This window comes from Gambusia affinis, linkage group LG08 (genome assembly GCF_019740435.1).
Source record: "Gambusia affinis linkage group LG08, SWU_Gaff_1.0, whole genome shotgun sequence".
NCBI classification, from domain to species: domain Eukaryota; kingdom Metazoa; phylum Chordata; class Actinopteri; order Cyprinodontiformes; family Poeciliidae; genus Gambusia; species Gambusia affinis.
In genome coordinates this window covers 21,365,294-21,378,290 of record NC_057875.1, presented here as the reverse complement: position 1 = coordinate 21,378,290, position 12,997 = coordinate 21,365,294, and the positions used below count along the sequence as shown (strand labels likewise).

Sequence of the window (12,997 nt, the reverse complement as noted above, 5' to 3'; positions counted from 1 at the left end):
CCTCTTTTTTTGTCTGTTCCTTTGAGAAAGTAAATCCTCACTGAAACCTTTGGATTTCAAACAGGCTGCTGATGTTTGCAAATCCAGCATGTTCAATAGAGGGCAGAGTTAAAACACAGCAACTTTGCTACATCTGTTCAACCTTGCTATATGATGAGAGATATGCTCTCTCTTGCTCTTTTGAAGCCTGAATATGTCTTGACAGAAAATGTGTATTTCCTTTAAAAAGCTTCCTACAACTTTCATGCTTCCTCTGACTTTGCTTTTAAGCATTTAATTTGGATCCCTTTTCTCTCAAGTAGCTATAGTGCATTCACTGATCATAAAAAGATTGGATTTTTGAGTTCCTGGAACAGCCAGTCACCAGCCAGGACCAGTCAGGCTGAAAACCATTTCATTCCAGGAACCAGCAGAGTTTCTTGTTTATTTATTTAGTTTTTCTCACAATTTTTACAGAAATAATTGCTCACATCCAAGTCCGACTTTTAACCATCGTCATGAATGAAATATTTGTAAATCACCTCTGATTTTAACTTTCTCACGGCACATTGAAAATAAATATTGAAGCATGGAGCATGTTCAGGTTGTGCAATCCTGCCTGCAGCCTTCAAAAGGGGCTGGATGAAAAGCTGCTCCTTATCTTTGTGTGTGAAATCCCAAGCCAGACCTACCTTTTTGTGAACACAGCGCTGTGATTGGCTGAGCCGGGCAAATAATACACAGCTTCCCAAGAGAGTTGTAGTGGAAGCCCAAGGTAACAAGTTACCAGACACCAGCTTTGGGGGCCATAACTGTATCATGACCCTGGGGCAGCGCTAACGAGCACATTCACTCTCCAGGGAGGACCATTCCCAAATCCAGGTCTGACTGACTTACTGTTTAGCCTCTGGTACCAGACTCAACTTCCACCACCTCCTCATCTAAAACCTTGTTCTGTCAACCCAGAGGGCAAAACAGCTACACACATCTACAGCTCTGCCTCTAAAAGGCTCTATTAGATTCTTTCATGCTGTAGCCATCATTAAAATCCCAAATTTGCTAATGTGCTTTTGTGATAGTTGAGAAAATGAGCCTGCCCGAGATCTAATTGAAGCTGTGACATTTTAATACCAGACTAGTGAATGTCTTGGGTGCGACATGCAGGAAGGAAAGATTAAAAACAGGTCTCTCTGCAGTCATTAAAAGATAGAAAATGATTCCTTTTTAGGCGGTTTCTTTATTCTCATCTGAGAACAGCACCCGCACTCATATAAAATACCGATGAGCTCCTTGCAATAACATTGAATAAAATTAGAGATGTACTGTTCAAAATTTGATAGCCAATTTCCTATCTCCGGTTTTTGTAAAGCTTTGACCTGGTGATTAACTTTCAGTAGCTATGATATTAGAAGATGTAAGACTAGCATTCAACATATATTTGCTCAGCCTTAAAAGCAAGGACTAATTAATTTCATATTGTAAATGACTAATCTATTTCACCTATTTGTTATGTTAGTGCTTAGCACTCTAAATGCTAGCGTTGCTAAAATAGCTGGAATTATTGATCCTTACCTCAAATCAGATTTCCAAAATGCTGCAAGTTTCATGACACACTGAGGTTGATAGTTCAAAGAACAAATCAACTTGCTGCACCCATTTCACCCTTCCTGTTATCTGCTGAAATTCTTGCTCTCTTTCGCAGCCTGAATAAACTGTAAACATGTCCTCATACTGTTCAGTCCAAGGTTATGAATGTCTTCATCCACTTTTGTTTTTTTTAATAGTAAATTAGACGAGCAGCTCTCAAAAGATAACATCATACAACCACATCATATAAGGAGAATCAATGTTGAATTTGTTGTTGTACTTACAATTGAATGGAAAAAGATGTTATTATGTAATTGTTTCACCCCTTTCAATAATCTGTGAAAAAAATGTAAAAATGTATATTTAGTGTTTAAATCCAAGTCTTTCAGGTTTGATGCCTTCCTTGCCACCACACTAATCCTTAGTTCTTCCAATGACTCTCTATCTGATTAAATTCTGGATTGACTAGAACATTTCCCAATGTTAATACCACTTCCAGTCAGAAGCAACATGGTGGTAAATTTGAAAGCTCACTTTAAGTATAAATCTGCCCAGGGTGTGAATAATTTGGGGATTAACTGCGTATTGCAGTTTCCTTCCTCTTAGCTTCTTACGTCTCTCTTCTTCCTCTGACTTTACTGTTGATCACCTCACCAGCGTTGAAACTTGCTGACTTTGAGTCGAAATTGAAGCGAGTTGTTGTCAGCTCGGTCCCGTAGAGCTTAAGTATGATACATTCACTGATTACGGGAATTTTCTAGTTCCCGACCAGCTGATCACAGCTAAAGTCCATTGAAAATCATCCAATTCTGGTCACCAACCAATTTCTCTGTCGTGGTTTTATAAAAGCTTAGAAAATGAGTGTGTCTGTGCTGTAATTAAAGTTGTAACATTTCAGTACTGGGATGCCTTGCGTGAGACATGCAGGACGAAAAGATAAAAAAACTGGTATCATTTTTATTAAACGATAGAAAATGTATCTTTTTATTTTTTATGCAGTTAAATTGCAGCCACAGAGACTAAAGTCAAAACGAGTGCAGTCAGGTCTACTTTAGTGCCCACTTGTTACCAATTCTTGTCTCACACTCTTTTATTCATTCTCTTATTTTTTTGTGTGTTTTGCTGTTATTCTTTTTTTGCTTTGTCTCAACGAACAATAGCATTTTTTGAAAGCTAATGTGACAACTTAACACCGCCTCTGTCTGCTAACAACAAAACACATAGAGAGAACATCAGTGTTGCTGTTTTTTTCTCCGAAGTTACAGTAAATGTATCGTCTTGCCCCAAGGTTGTGTTGAAGGAAATTCATGTAAATAATGATTTATTAATCTCTCATTGCTTTGTTGAAAAGAAATTCAGACAAGTCACCCCGGCTGAACCTGTGATATCCGCACCATCTGTCTCCATTAAACAGCTATCAAACAGTCGTACCTGACATTTGCTGCTACAGCTGCTGTCTGACGAAAGACTGATGGTCCAGTGTCAGAAATCTGACCTCGCCGCAGATCAATTTGCCTCAGGCCTAATCTGCCAGTCACTCACATTGATAAAACTGAGGGTGAAATGTGCTGGAATGAAAAGTAGACCCTGTTCTGAACTTTAGCCGTGCCATCCGCTGGCGTTTGGAAATCGAAGCAGAGGCAAAGCCCTAATGGCGCAGCGTGATGAGTGCAGCGAGATGAGCCCGCGTGGCTTCCTGTGGATCCCTATTGGAATGCTCTACATCAAAAAGATAGCTCCCAGCAAAACACTGCACACATCAAGAGACATCGATCTGTAACCACAGAGTCAGTGTATGTAACTAGTTTGCTTGTTCCACCTCTGACCCTCCCGTGGATGCAGAGTAGAACAAACTCAGTGTTATGATTAATAGCTTCTGTCACTGGATGTGCTGTGAAATTCTTAGCTTCCATTTGATGTTTGAGATTCTCTTTCTCTGCTTTTCTTTTTCGCCTTGCAGTTGTGGAAGTGCCCTCAGTCTGTGATTGAGCAGCAGAGGGGCAAGGGCTGACCACAGTGACCCACGATGATGATGGAGATGAGGAGTTTGGAAGCAGCACTGCTGGTGTTGGTCCTGGGACACCTTGTTTCTGCTCTGGAGGTCCCACTAGACCGTAAGGGAACATATCATACCACACATCAGAAACCAGGAAAATGTTTAGGGTCTAAGCCAGGGGTCTGCAACCTGCGGCTCCGGAGCCACACGTGTCTCTTTGGACCTTCAACAATGGCTCGTAATGCCTTAGGCTAAAAATGTTAAGGAACCAATTTATTCTTTAGGTTTTTATGGAAAACTGCACTACATGTTTTCAACAGAATTGCTGAAAAATTGCTGATACTTTTTTTTTTTTTTTACCTTTATTCTGTGTATGTCAACTTATTAACTCACATGAAAAACAAAAATAAAAAGTGATTTTCAGCCCTTCAGGTTAAGACAGGTTTTGTTTCCAATATGTCTGGTTTGAAATGTGACCATCACAGACGGCGCTTGTCCAACCATGGGACAACCTTTTTTACTCTAGTCACTAATGTCTGCATCTCTTTACTGTCAAATTGTTTTTCTTGTTCGCCGATTCATTGGGGGAACCCACAAAAGTTCTTCCAGGATGTAAGTCACAAAGAAATGCTTTGCTATTAATAAGTTTGCAGTTTTTTTTTTCTTTGTCCACATTTTGAGGATTTGTTTTGTTTTCAACCTGCTCAGTATTTATGCCTAGTTTATATTAGAAAGTTTGGAGTGTGATTTGGAGTGAAATTTTGCATGCATGTATTGCTGTGCTTGCTTTCTTTTGTTTTGTGTGTTTCTACAGACGTGGAAGATTTTTCACAGAAAAAGGCCACAAACAGCATGACTTTTTCAGTTATTTGTTTTGTCATAGTTCTTTAGTTGTCTCCCCAGCAGTGACAGGAGTTCAGTAAGCATCACTACAGAGAAACGCATCTTGGTGTTCTGCATGCTTTTGTGATTTTTTTAGCCACTGCACAGATAAAGAGAGCTTTTTGTGTGTATGTCAGCACAAGCCCCTGTGTGGTTTTGGACACTCTGGTCAGTTTCAGTGTGTTTGGTAATGACTGCTTGTGTGGTTGACACACAAGAAGAAAATTGGCTTCAGATTAAGCAGCAAAGGTCATGGTTAAACATTCTCCTTCTTTCTGATCTCCATGTAGTGGCGCAACCTCCAACAATAACTCACCAGTCCCCAAAGGACTACATCGTGGATCCGCGAGAGAATATTATAATTCACTGTGAGGCGAAGGGGAAGCCGCATCCCAGGTAGGAAAAAAACCAAGTGCAGTTTGAAATTCAAGAAGTGTAAATACTCCTTTAGCTCTCAGATGTAAACAGTTCAAGCTCAAATAATCTTTCATTTTATTCCATCTCAATTTATTTGTGAGCACGCTGCCTTTGCCACAGGCTAATTGTTACTAAGGCTTCTGATTGCTCCAACTGCTTTACTGCCTCTTACACAAACTTTTATGCTTTTTTTTTGTTCCTTAGTTTTAGTTCCTTAGACTTTGGTGATGTTAAGAAGGTAAACCAAAAGCAAGCACAGGGGCTTAGGAGTTTTACTGTCTTGTTGTTCAATTTAGACACTGCTGTTTTACGTCTGGTTTCCACAAGTTAAAACCAAATGAGTTCATGTTCATAGTTCACTACTTAAAAAACTTAAAATAATCCCAGAGTCACAACATGAACCAGTTCTCATTTATCCATCATATGTGTGCTGATTAGCAGACTGGTTATATCCTTACATTTTTTCAGCCTGATCTTCAACAGCTTATTTACATCTTTGCTTAATCCTGTCATGTTGTGTTATTTAGTGTCAATAAACATGACAATCACATATTTTCCTCTTTTCATTGTCAGCAAATTAAAGAAAGATGAATTTTTGATTGGATAATTTCTCTATTGATACCATGTCTGTAGCTATGGCCACTTAAATTGCACTTTAAGCTCTTTGATCAAATTTTGATTTGCTAAAACATGTCTGCTGACAAAATCTTCACTCGCATAAATCAAAGATAACACCCATACTGTTACCTTGTTTATTCTGACCAGTAAAATGGGTTGGAGACAAAAGTTAGAAGTGACTGAATGCCTTAAACTTAATCAACGTTCAACATGTCATGTCTGCTTTACCTTTATAGTTTCATTGATGCTTAGGGCAAGAGCGTTCAGTTTATATTAAATCTAAAGCGAACAAGTTTCCCCAGAGTCAGATATGTGTGTGTAGTAGACAGAAGCTCCACCACACACACACACACACACGCACACATGCCAACACACACCCATGTAAATATACACATAGCAGTCGCCACGTTCATGACTTTGAAGGGAAATGTAAAGATGCTGTTCTGCATACAGAAGCAAATGTTTGTCCTAAAAGTCTGTAAGTTGACGGTTGTTGATTCCCAGGTTGTGTACGGTGCACCACATCGGGGACCGCTGTGCTCAGTTCCAGTTTGTCTATGAACATTGTTGTTAGGTTGAATCTTAGCCGCATTAGTACCCAACACTGTAAATATGGAGGTAGGGATTGAACCAGCATATGGACAGACATTTAAAGATAAAGCACTAGATCCGTAAATATCCAAATAAATAAATCTTATGTCATGTTCAAAATTTTCTTTCCTTTTAAATTAACTCTAAGAAAATATTTTAAGTATATCACATGTTTTAGCCATGGAGGGGCCAGTGGAAACCTGGCAGAATTACCCCTAAATAAACTACTATTCCTGCACCCTATCATAACTAAACTGGCAGTTTAGTTATGATAGTTTCTTTATGGCCCTCGTGTGTAATATTTAATTTATAACTTTAACATTAAACACTGTATGTCGGTACTTGTACCTATTTAAATTTTGTTTTTGTACAACTTAGTGATTGTGATTTAGGTGTTACTGATTGCGCTTCACTGGAAAGGTAGTTCTATTCATTTTATCATCCATTCATTCATCCACAAAAACTACACTGGTTTGTCCTCGCCAGCTTCTCCTGGACGAGAAATGGGACCCACTTTGACGTTGAACAGGACGAAAGTGTCACCATGAGGCCTCACTCCGGGACTCTGGTGGTGGACATCAGCAGAGCAAGACCTGAACATTATGATGGAGTGTTTCAGTGCACGGCGAGGAACAAACACGGATCTGCTGTGTCCAACAATATTGTCGTCAGACAGTCAAGTAAGTGTGGTGTCCTGCTTCATTGCATTTAAGCCATTTTCTTGTCTTTCATTGCAAACATTAAATTCACGAAACATTCTGGATTATTTCCTCCTTTCTTTTCTTTTCTGTAAATTAAGTTGCGTTTTTCTTCCTAAGACGGCTTATCGAAGGTAAAGCTTGCAAGTAGAGAAAATGCATGTTAGATTATAGATTGAAATGCCCCGTTGTATTTTTCCTCTTTGCTTTTCCACTATTTAGACATCATCCTCTCATCTTGCCTCGTTGCTTCTGTCCATTATTAGCTGGAAATTTATGTCCAAATTGTGACAATACTCAACCCTGTCATGTGCATGTCCATTTCCAACAATCCAGAGTCCCCCTTGTGGTCAAAGGAGAAAAACAAACCAATCGTGGTTCAGGAGGGTGTCTCCTTGGTGCTGCCATGCCGACCTCCAGCAGGACTTCCACCTCCCATCATATTCTGGATGGACAATAGTGAGCTGACACCCGTCATTTTGATTCATTTGGAATTTTCTTGTGGGTTTGGTTTGTACTTGTTGTAGGTATAGTGCAGAGCTTCTGTTCTTATCATTATAGATTAACATCTATGTCAAGAAAAAAGACTTGTCACAAAGGCTGAATTGCATAAGAAACATGTAAATAAACAAAATTTTGGGAGATGAGTGATCGGCCAGTTTTTACATTTGAAGCCGATTTTATCCACCGATGTTATCAATCTCGGCAAAGGTCTAAAAATCAACCACTGTTTTTCTTTTCTCCTGTGAGAGAAGTTTTACTGACAAACCAGCTGACCAGGTTATGTCTACACATTTACAGTTAACAATAGTCACCCCATTGTTGCCAATTCAGCAACTTTCTTGATATATTGAGCAACATTTCAGACAAAAAATGGTATCGGCCAAAATCGGAATCGATAATTTAGGCTTTTTAAAAGATCGGTATTTGGCAATCAGCCAGAAAACTGTAATCGGTGCACCCCTAACTATAACTGTAGCCAATAGTCAGTTGCAGAAACCAAATTTGTAAAGTCTTCAATTGAGCTCTTACTAACAAATTCTGATTGGCATTGATGCCAAAGTGCTTTTGAAATGTCACCATTTCAGCTTCAACATCTTCAAAAATATTAATTTTACAGAGCCTAGTTAACTCTGCTTGTTGATAATATTAATAACCATTTTTTTCTTGCATGTACGGACCAAGAGCTTAAGTTGTGCTAATTTGAACTGAAGATCATATCCAAACTGGTGAAATTCAAAATGAGAATAGGGGTCCTAAACTTCAGCCCTGAGGGATCTACTTAGCGTATACTTCCTGAAGTCATAATGGATGTATATTTATATTGATATCATTTTCTCAGACTTCCAGAAGTTACCTCAGAGCAAGAGGGTGTCCCAGTCCTTGAATGGCGATCTGTACTTCTCCAACATCCGCCGAGAGGATTCCAGGAACGACTACATCTGCTACGCTCGCTTCACACACACACAAACCATTCAGCAGAAACAGCCCATCACTGTCAAAGTGCTCAACCGTGAGTCTCTTCCTCCGTCTGTGATTCTCAGATTTAAAGATGTGGTTAAGATTTTCATGGCTGAAAAAAAGGACAACAGTGTTTGTGTAATGCATGTGCACAAGAGGCGGTTATTTTTCAGCAGGACATTATGTGCCAGGATGGCAGCGTGGGAGGGAAACCCTGCTTCCCATCACTGATCCGATTCTCGGAGATGCTACTGTCGTCTGACTCAAAGACATATTGTCTGAGTTGTGGTTGTTCTCTAACCTGTCTGCTAAGCAGCTTTTTACTGTCACTTCTGAGTGTTGTTTTTTTGTATACACTTTCTCCTCCAACAACAAAGACTGCTCTCATCATTTTAACCTTTACAGCTGACATCATGAGAGGCTCTGCATTACATATTCTGGCGATCATTCCCCATATAAATATTTTATGTTTTTTTTAATGTTAGTTTTCATATTGCCCTCTGTTAGAAAAAGGATGTCCAAACATGTTTTTGTAATTGTCATGATTTAAAATCATTGCATGTGTGATGTGTTTGTTGTGTTACAGTGGATGCAATCAATGAAACAATGGCAGATTATTATAATGACACTGAATTGTTAAATGGTGAGTTTTTGGCACCCTCCAGTGTTTAATTCCTCCCAACCCAGAGCTCCAGACTCTAGCTTTCCTCCACTAACACCAACCCTTCAACCCATTCATCCTTGGGGCTTTTTTTTTTTTTTCCAGAGCTTCGCTGGTTTCTTCCAGGGTGAGATCTAGCACCCCCTTGTGGTCATTCTTAAAGTAGCACTCAAAACTGTAGCTTCCTCACTAACACTCACCCACCTCAACCCCAAAAGTCACTCCTGCTTTATCCAACTGCAACCCTTTTCAAATGCACCTTTCGTCTGATTTCCTTCAATTACAGCTGCATGCTGATTTCATTTTAGACTGAACTTAGCATTTAACATGTAACATCAACATTTATACAATTTACTTTTCCATAGTTCGAACTTGTAACTCACTATCTAAAATCAAGAAATATGTTGAAAATCGGCACCATGGGTGAGAACATGATCTCGGGAACTCTGCACTCTGTCTTTGCAGAACACAATATTTGTCCTCTATGAAAATAGTGATAGCAATGTCTCAAGTTGGAATCTGTGTTCATAATTGAAATATTGTGATTTATATAGCAAGTAGAAGGATAGATCCTGTCTGAGAGGGGATCAGTTTGCAGACTTAACAGAGTAGCAACCTATCCATTAAAATGGTTTTACCTGTGACTCACCATGGTGGTGAATGACTGACTTCTGTCAAGAACTGTAATTCAGAAAACTCAAAATCTGGAAACACTCAGTTCAGAGCAGCATTCTTACTCCTGACACTCGCGTTTTTCAAATCATCTGTCACCAGCATAGAGCCATTTAGTTTATCTTTAAAAAATATTTTGACAGTGAATGGAAGCAGCTGAAAGTCTTTCTTTTCTTCTGTGGATTTATGAGGAGCTGCGCTCCACTGATGTTAAAAACAATTATCATTAACATTATTTTATGGCAATGCTATTAAGGCTGCTGTAAAAGAATATTTTAGTAATCAAGTACTCTATAGACTGTTTTTACGATTAATTAAGGAATCGGATCTCTCTCTCTCTCTCCCTCTTTCTCTTTCTCTCTCTCATTCCTACCGTTCTCTCCAAAACCGTGACGACGCGGTTCCATCAGCACAAAAGCTGTAATACTCCAACCATCGCGCCACAAAATTCAACAATCCTTATTTGTCCCCAAACCCTCTTAAAGCGCCGCGCAACTCTCCACCATGCTGCTAGCACTTCATAGCAACTCATAGGCGGAAGTAAAAGCGCTGCCCTCCACAGATAACGATCCGGGCAGAATCGAGGTACTCGAATCACTCGAGGAATCGTTTCAGCCCTAAACTCTACACATGGGTGGCTGAATTGTACTTACTACTTCATTGAAGATCTGTGACAAAAGTGAGAGCGCTCATCCTTTCTTTAGCTAATCCTGCTGTTTCTATTTCCAGTAAACCTTTTCATTCTCTCATTGCTGATTTAATGCAAACTTTTTAATATTTCTATTGATATTATAAATTTATGCATGTTTTTTTCTTTGCCTATAAACACCTTCAACTCACGTAATAAAGAACCTGGAAATAAAAGCCACATTTTCCAATAAATCATGAGTATTTCTGTGCAGAGATGGATGCATTTCAGAGCAGATGGTTTGATTACACCACAGTATTGAAAGGTGAAGGCATAGAGAACATGAAGGGCATGGTCTGCCTCAGTTCCTCTCTGTAATCTTGGCTGATGCCAAAGAGAGTTATTTTTCTTCTCATTTTTGACTCGGCATATCTGTGTGTGTAACTGCAGAGGCCCCAGTGGATGATAGGAAGCCAACCTTCCTCATCCCATCTGGCCACTCGAGCTACAAGATGGTGCTGAGGGGACACGTACTGGAGATGGAGTGCATTGCCGAAGGACTGTAAGTCAGAGAACGCGCCAGAATTGAATGTCTCAGCGCCTCGAGTAGCCGCCTGCTTGATCACAACTCTCAAATCCAGGCCCACCCCCGAGGTATCCTGGACCAAAGTGAGCGGAGACCTACCGAGCAGGCGCACGTCCTTCCTTCACTTCAACAAGACCCTGCAGATTGTGAACGTGTCTGAATCGGATGAGGGAGATTACAGTTGCACAGCCAAGAACCAGCTCGGCTCTGCGCACCACATCATCAACGTGGAGGTCAAAGGTGTGTCTGCGTCTGCAGTCCCCTGCTTTCTCTCTCTCCTTCCTCCTCTACCTTCCTCTCCTAATTGATTCATGCACAGACGCCATCAGGATTGTCTGTACGGTAATTAATTCTCTGCTCTGTACTCCTTGCAGCTGCCCCTTATTGGATCAGTGGACCTCCAAAGAATCTTGTTCTGGCTCCAGGAGAGAATGGAGCGCTGACCTGCAGGGCCAGCGGCACACCCAAACCCTCCATCATATGGTCAATGAATGGTGACCGCATAGAGAGTAAGAGCAATTTACTCCACTGTCAGAGATTTATACACTCTAGCATCAAATATTCATCACAGCCTACATAAAGTTTGCTATATTCTATAAGAACCCTGAAGATTTTCAGGTAGTAAAAGTTCAAACTTCTAGTGATTTTCTCTTTTGTGTGAAAATTCAGAGAATGCAAAGGATTTAACTTTTTTTCTCGAAAAGGCTACTTAAAGATATTTGATAATATATTTTATATATAAAAGTTGAATCTCGTGATTTTTAAGGTACAGAATTTTATTATTTAACTGCAATCAAGCAGGAAGCAGTATTTTGATTTGAAACATCGAAAAGTTATGTTTTGCACACCTAACCCACACACTACGGATATTTTTTTCAATCAGTCATCAAATTAGTCTCTAAATTGTCACCCTTACCTATTAGTCAATGGGCCATGAAAATACAGGGGCACTCATGACAAATTAGTGGCTTTAATAAACATTATTTGTTTAGCAAATTGTAAATGGCATTATACCATATTCTGTGGTTTAAACTTATTAAAATCAAGTTTCAAACCTTACTAAAAATAGACCATTAAGAATACAAGTAAAAAAAACAAGATGGTCACTAGTAATGGTGACATGAGTAGAGCTGCTAGAGATTAATCTGGTTTTTATATGCTTTATCAGCAGGAAAATGCTTCTTACAATTTGAAAAGTGTTTTCAAAAGTAAAGTATGTATAAAATAACGCAAAAAGATAGAAAAAAATCATGTTTTTCATTGACTGCTTGGAATACCATAAATCCCTGTAGATGTCTGTCAATCATCTTACCACTCACTTCTTAAACACTACCTTTATTTATTTATCTTTTTTTACTATTATCATTGTTTTCTCTTGTCTTTTATTTAAGACCCTGGACAAACAAAACCCTTTTTAAAAACATAACGTGAATTTTTACATGTAATCTGTAAGATGTGTGAGATGTGACGTGCACTGGAAAATCTGAATAAAAAAGTTTAAAAAAACAAAAAAAAACACTACCTTTTGCTTTGACAGATTTACCTGCAGATATCAGCAGAAAAGTGGAGGACGACACGATCATCTTCACTGACGTTCAGGTTGGATCCAGCGCTGTGTACCAGTGTAACATCTCAAACCCGTATGGTTACCTCCTCTCCAACGCTTTCGTCAACGTCCTCCGTGAGTTTAGAACTCAACATCCATCATGGATTTTAATGCTATTTTCCATCCCTGGCATTTTGTGGACAGTAATAATCTATAAATATTCTGTGCTGACTCACTGCAGATGAGTCACCCAGAGTGCTGACGCCAGCCAACAAGATCTACCAGGTCATCGAAAATCGCCCAGCCCTCATGGACTGCTCCTCTTTTGGGTCACCCATTCCCAAAATTGAGTGGTGAGTTAAGAAACACTGAACAAAACTTTGCCGTGAAATCTTTCCTGTAGCATAACACAAAGTTATTGACTCTCTGTGTCTTAGGTTTAAAGACAGCAGAGCCAGCACCCTGAATGGAGACCCTTACATCCTGCATGACAATGGTACTTTGGAGATTCAAGTAGCTCAGTCGCAGCACAAAGGCAAATACACCTGCATTGCCAGGAACTCGCTTGGAGCCTCTGAGAACCATGTTTACCTGCATATAAAAGGTGAGTTTGTTCATTTGGATTGATTCAATTAAATATTTCTGAATATGATTTGGACATGCTTGTCTTTAAAA

The 12,997-nt window shown here is 39.5% G+C and overlaps 1 protein-coding gene across 18 annotated transcripts in view; it reads left to right on the top strand.

Annotated features, from left to right (window-relative positions):
• LOC122835327 (neuronal cell adhesion molecule-like) overlaps nucleotides 1–12,997 on the top strand; it is a 91,320-nt gene that overhangs the window by 58,207 nt on the left and 20,116 nt on the right. For 13 of the 18 annotated variants that reach the window (XM_044124308.1, XM_044124299.1, XM_044124302.1 and 10 more), the window contains exons 3-15: nucleotides 3,527–3,680; nucleotides 4,163–4,174; nucleotides 4,735–4,840; nucleotides 6,557–6,750; nucleotides 7,105–7,227; nucleotides 8,111–8,281; nucleotides 8,816–8,872; nucleotides 10,641–10,752; nucleotides 10,832–11,016; nucleotides 11,151–11,285; nucleotides 12,314–12,457; nucleotides 12,564–12,675; nucleotides 12,760–12,926. In XM_044124308.1, coding sequence (XP_043980243.1) covers nucleotides 3,593–3,680; nucleotides 4,163–4,174; nucleotides 4,735–4,840; nucleotides 6,557–6,750; nucleotides 7,105–7,227; nucleotides 8,111–8,281; nucleotides 8,816–8,872; nucleotides 10,641–10,752; nucleotides 10,832–11,016; nucleotides 11,151–11,285; nucleotides 12,314–12,457; nucleotides 12,564–12,675; nucleotides 12,760–12,926 — 1,606 coding nt within the window. In that variant the 5' untranslated portion in view covers nucleotides 3,527–3,592. The remainder of the gene's footprint in view (nucleotides 1–3,526; nucleotides 3,681–4,162; nucleotides 4,175–4,734; nucleotides 4,841–6,556; nucleotides 6,751–7,104; nucleotides 7,228–8,110; nucleotides 8,282–8,815; nucleotides 8,873–10,640; nucleotides 10,753–10,831; nucleotides 11,017–11,150; nucleotides 11,286–12,313; nucleotides 12,458–12,563; nucleotides 12,676–12,759; nucleotides 12,927–12,997) is intronic. The other 5 variants (XM_044124319.1, XM_044124303.1, XM_044124318.1 and 2 more) reach the window with 2 other exon arrangements.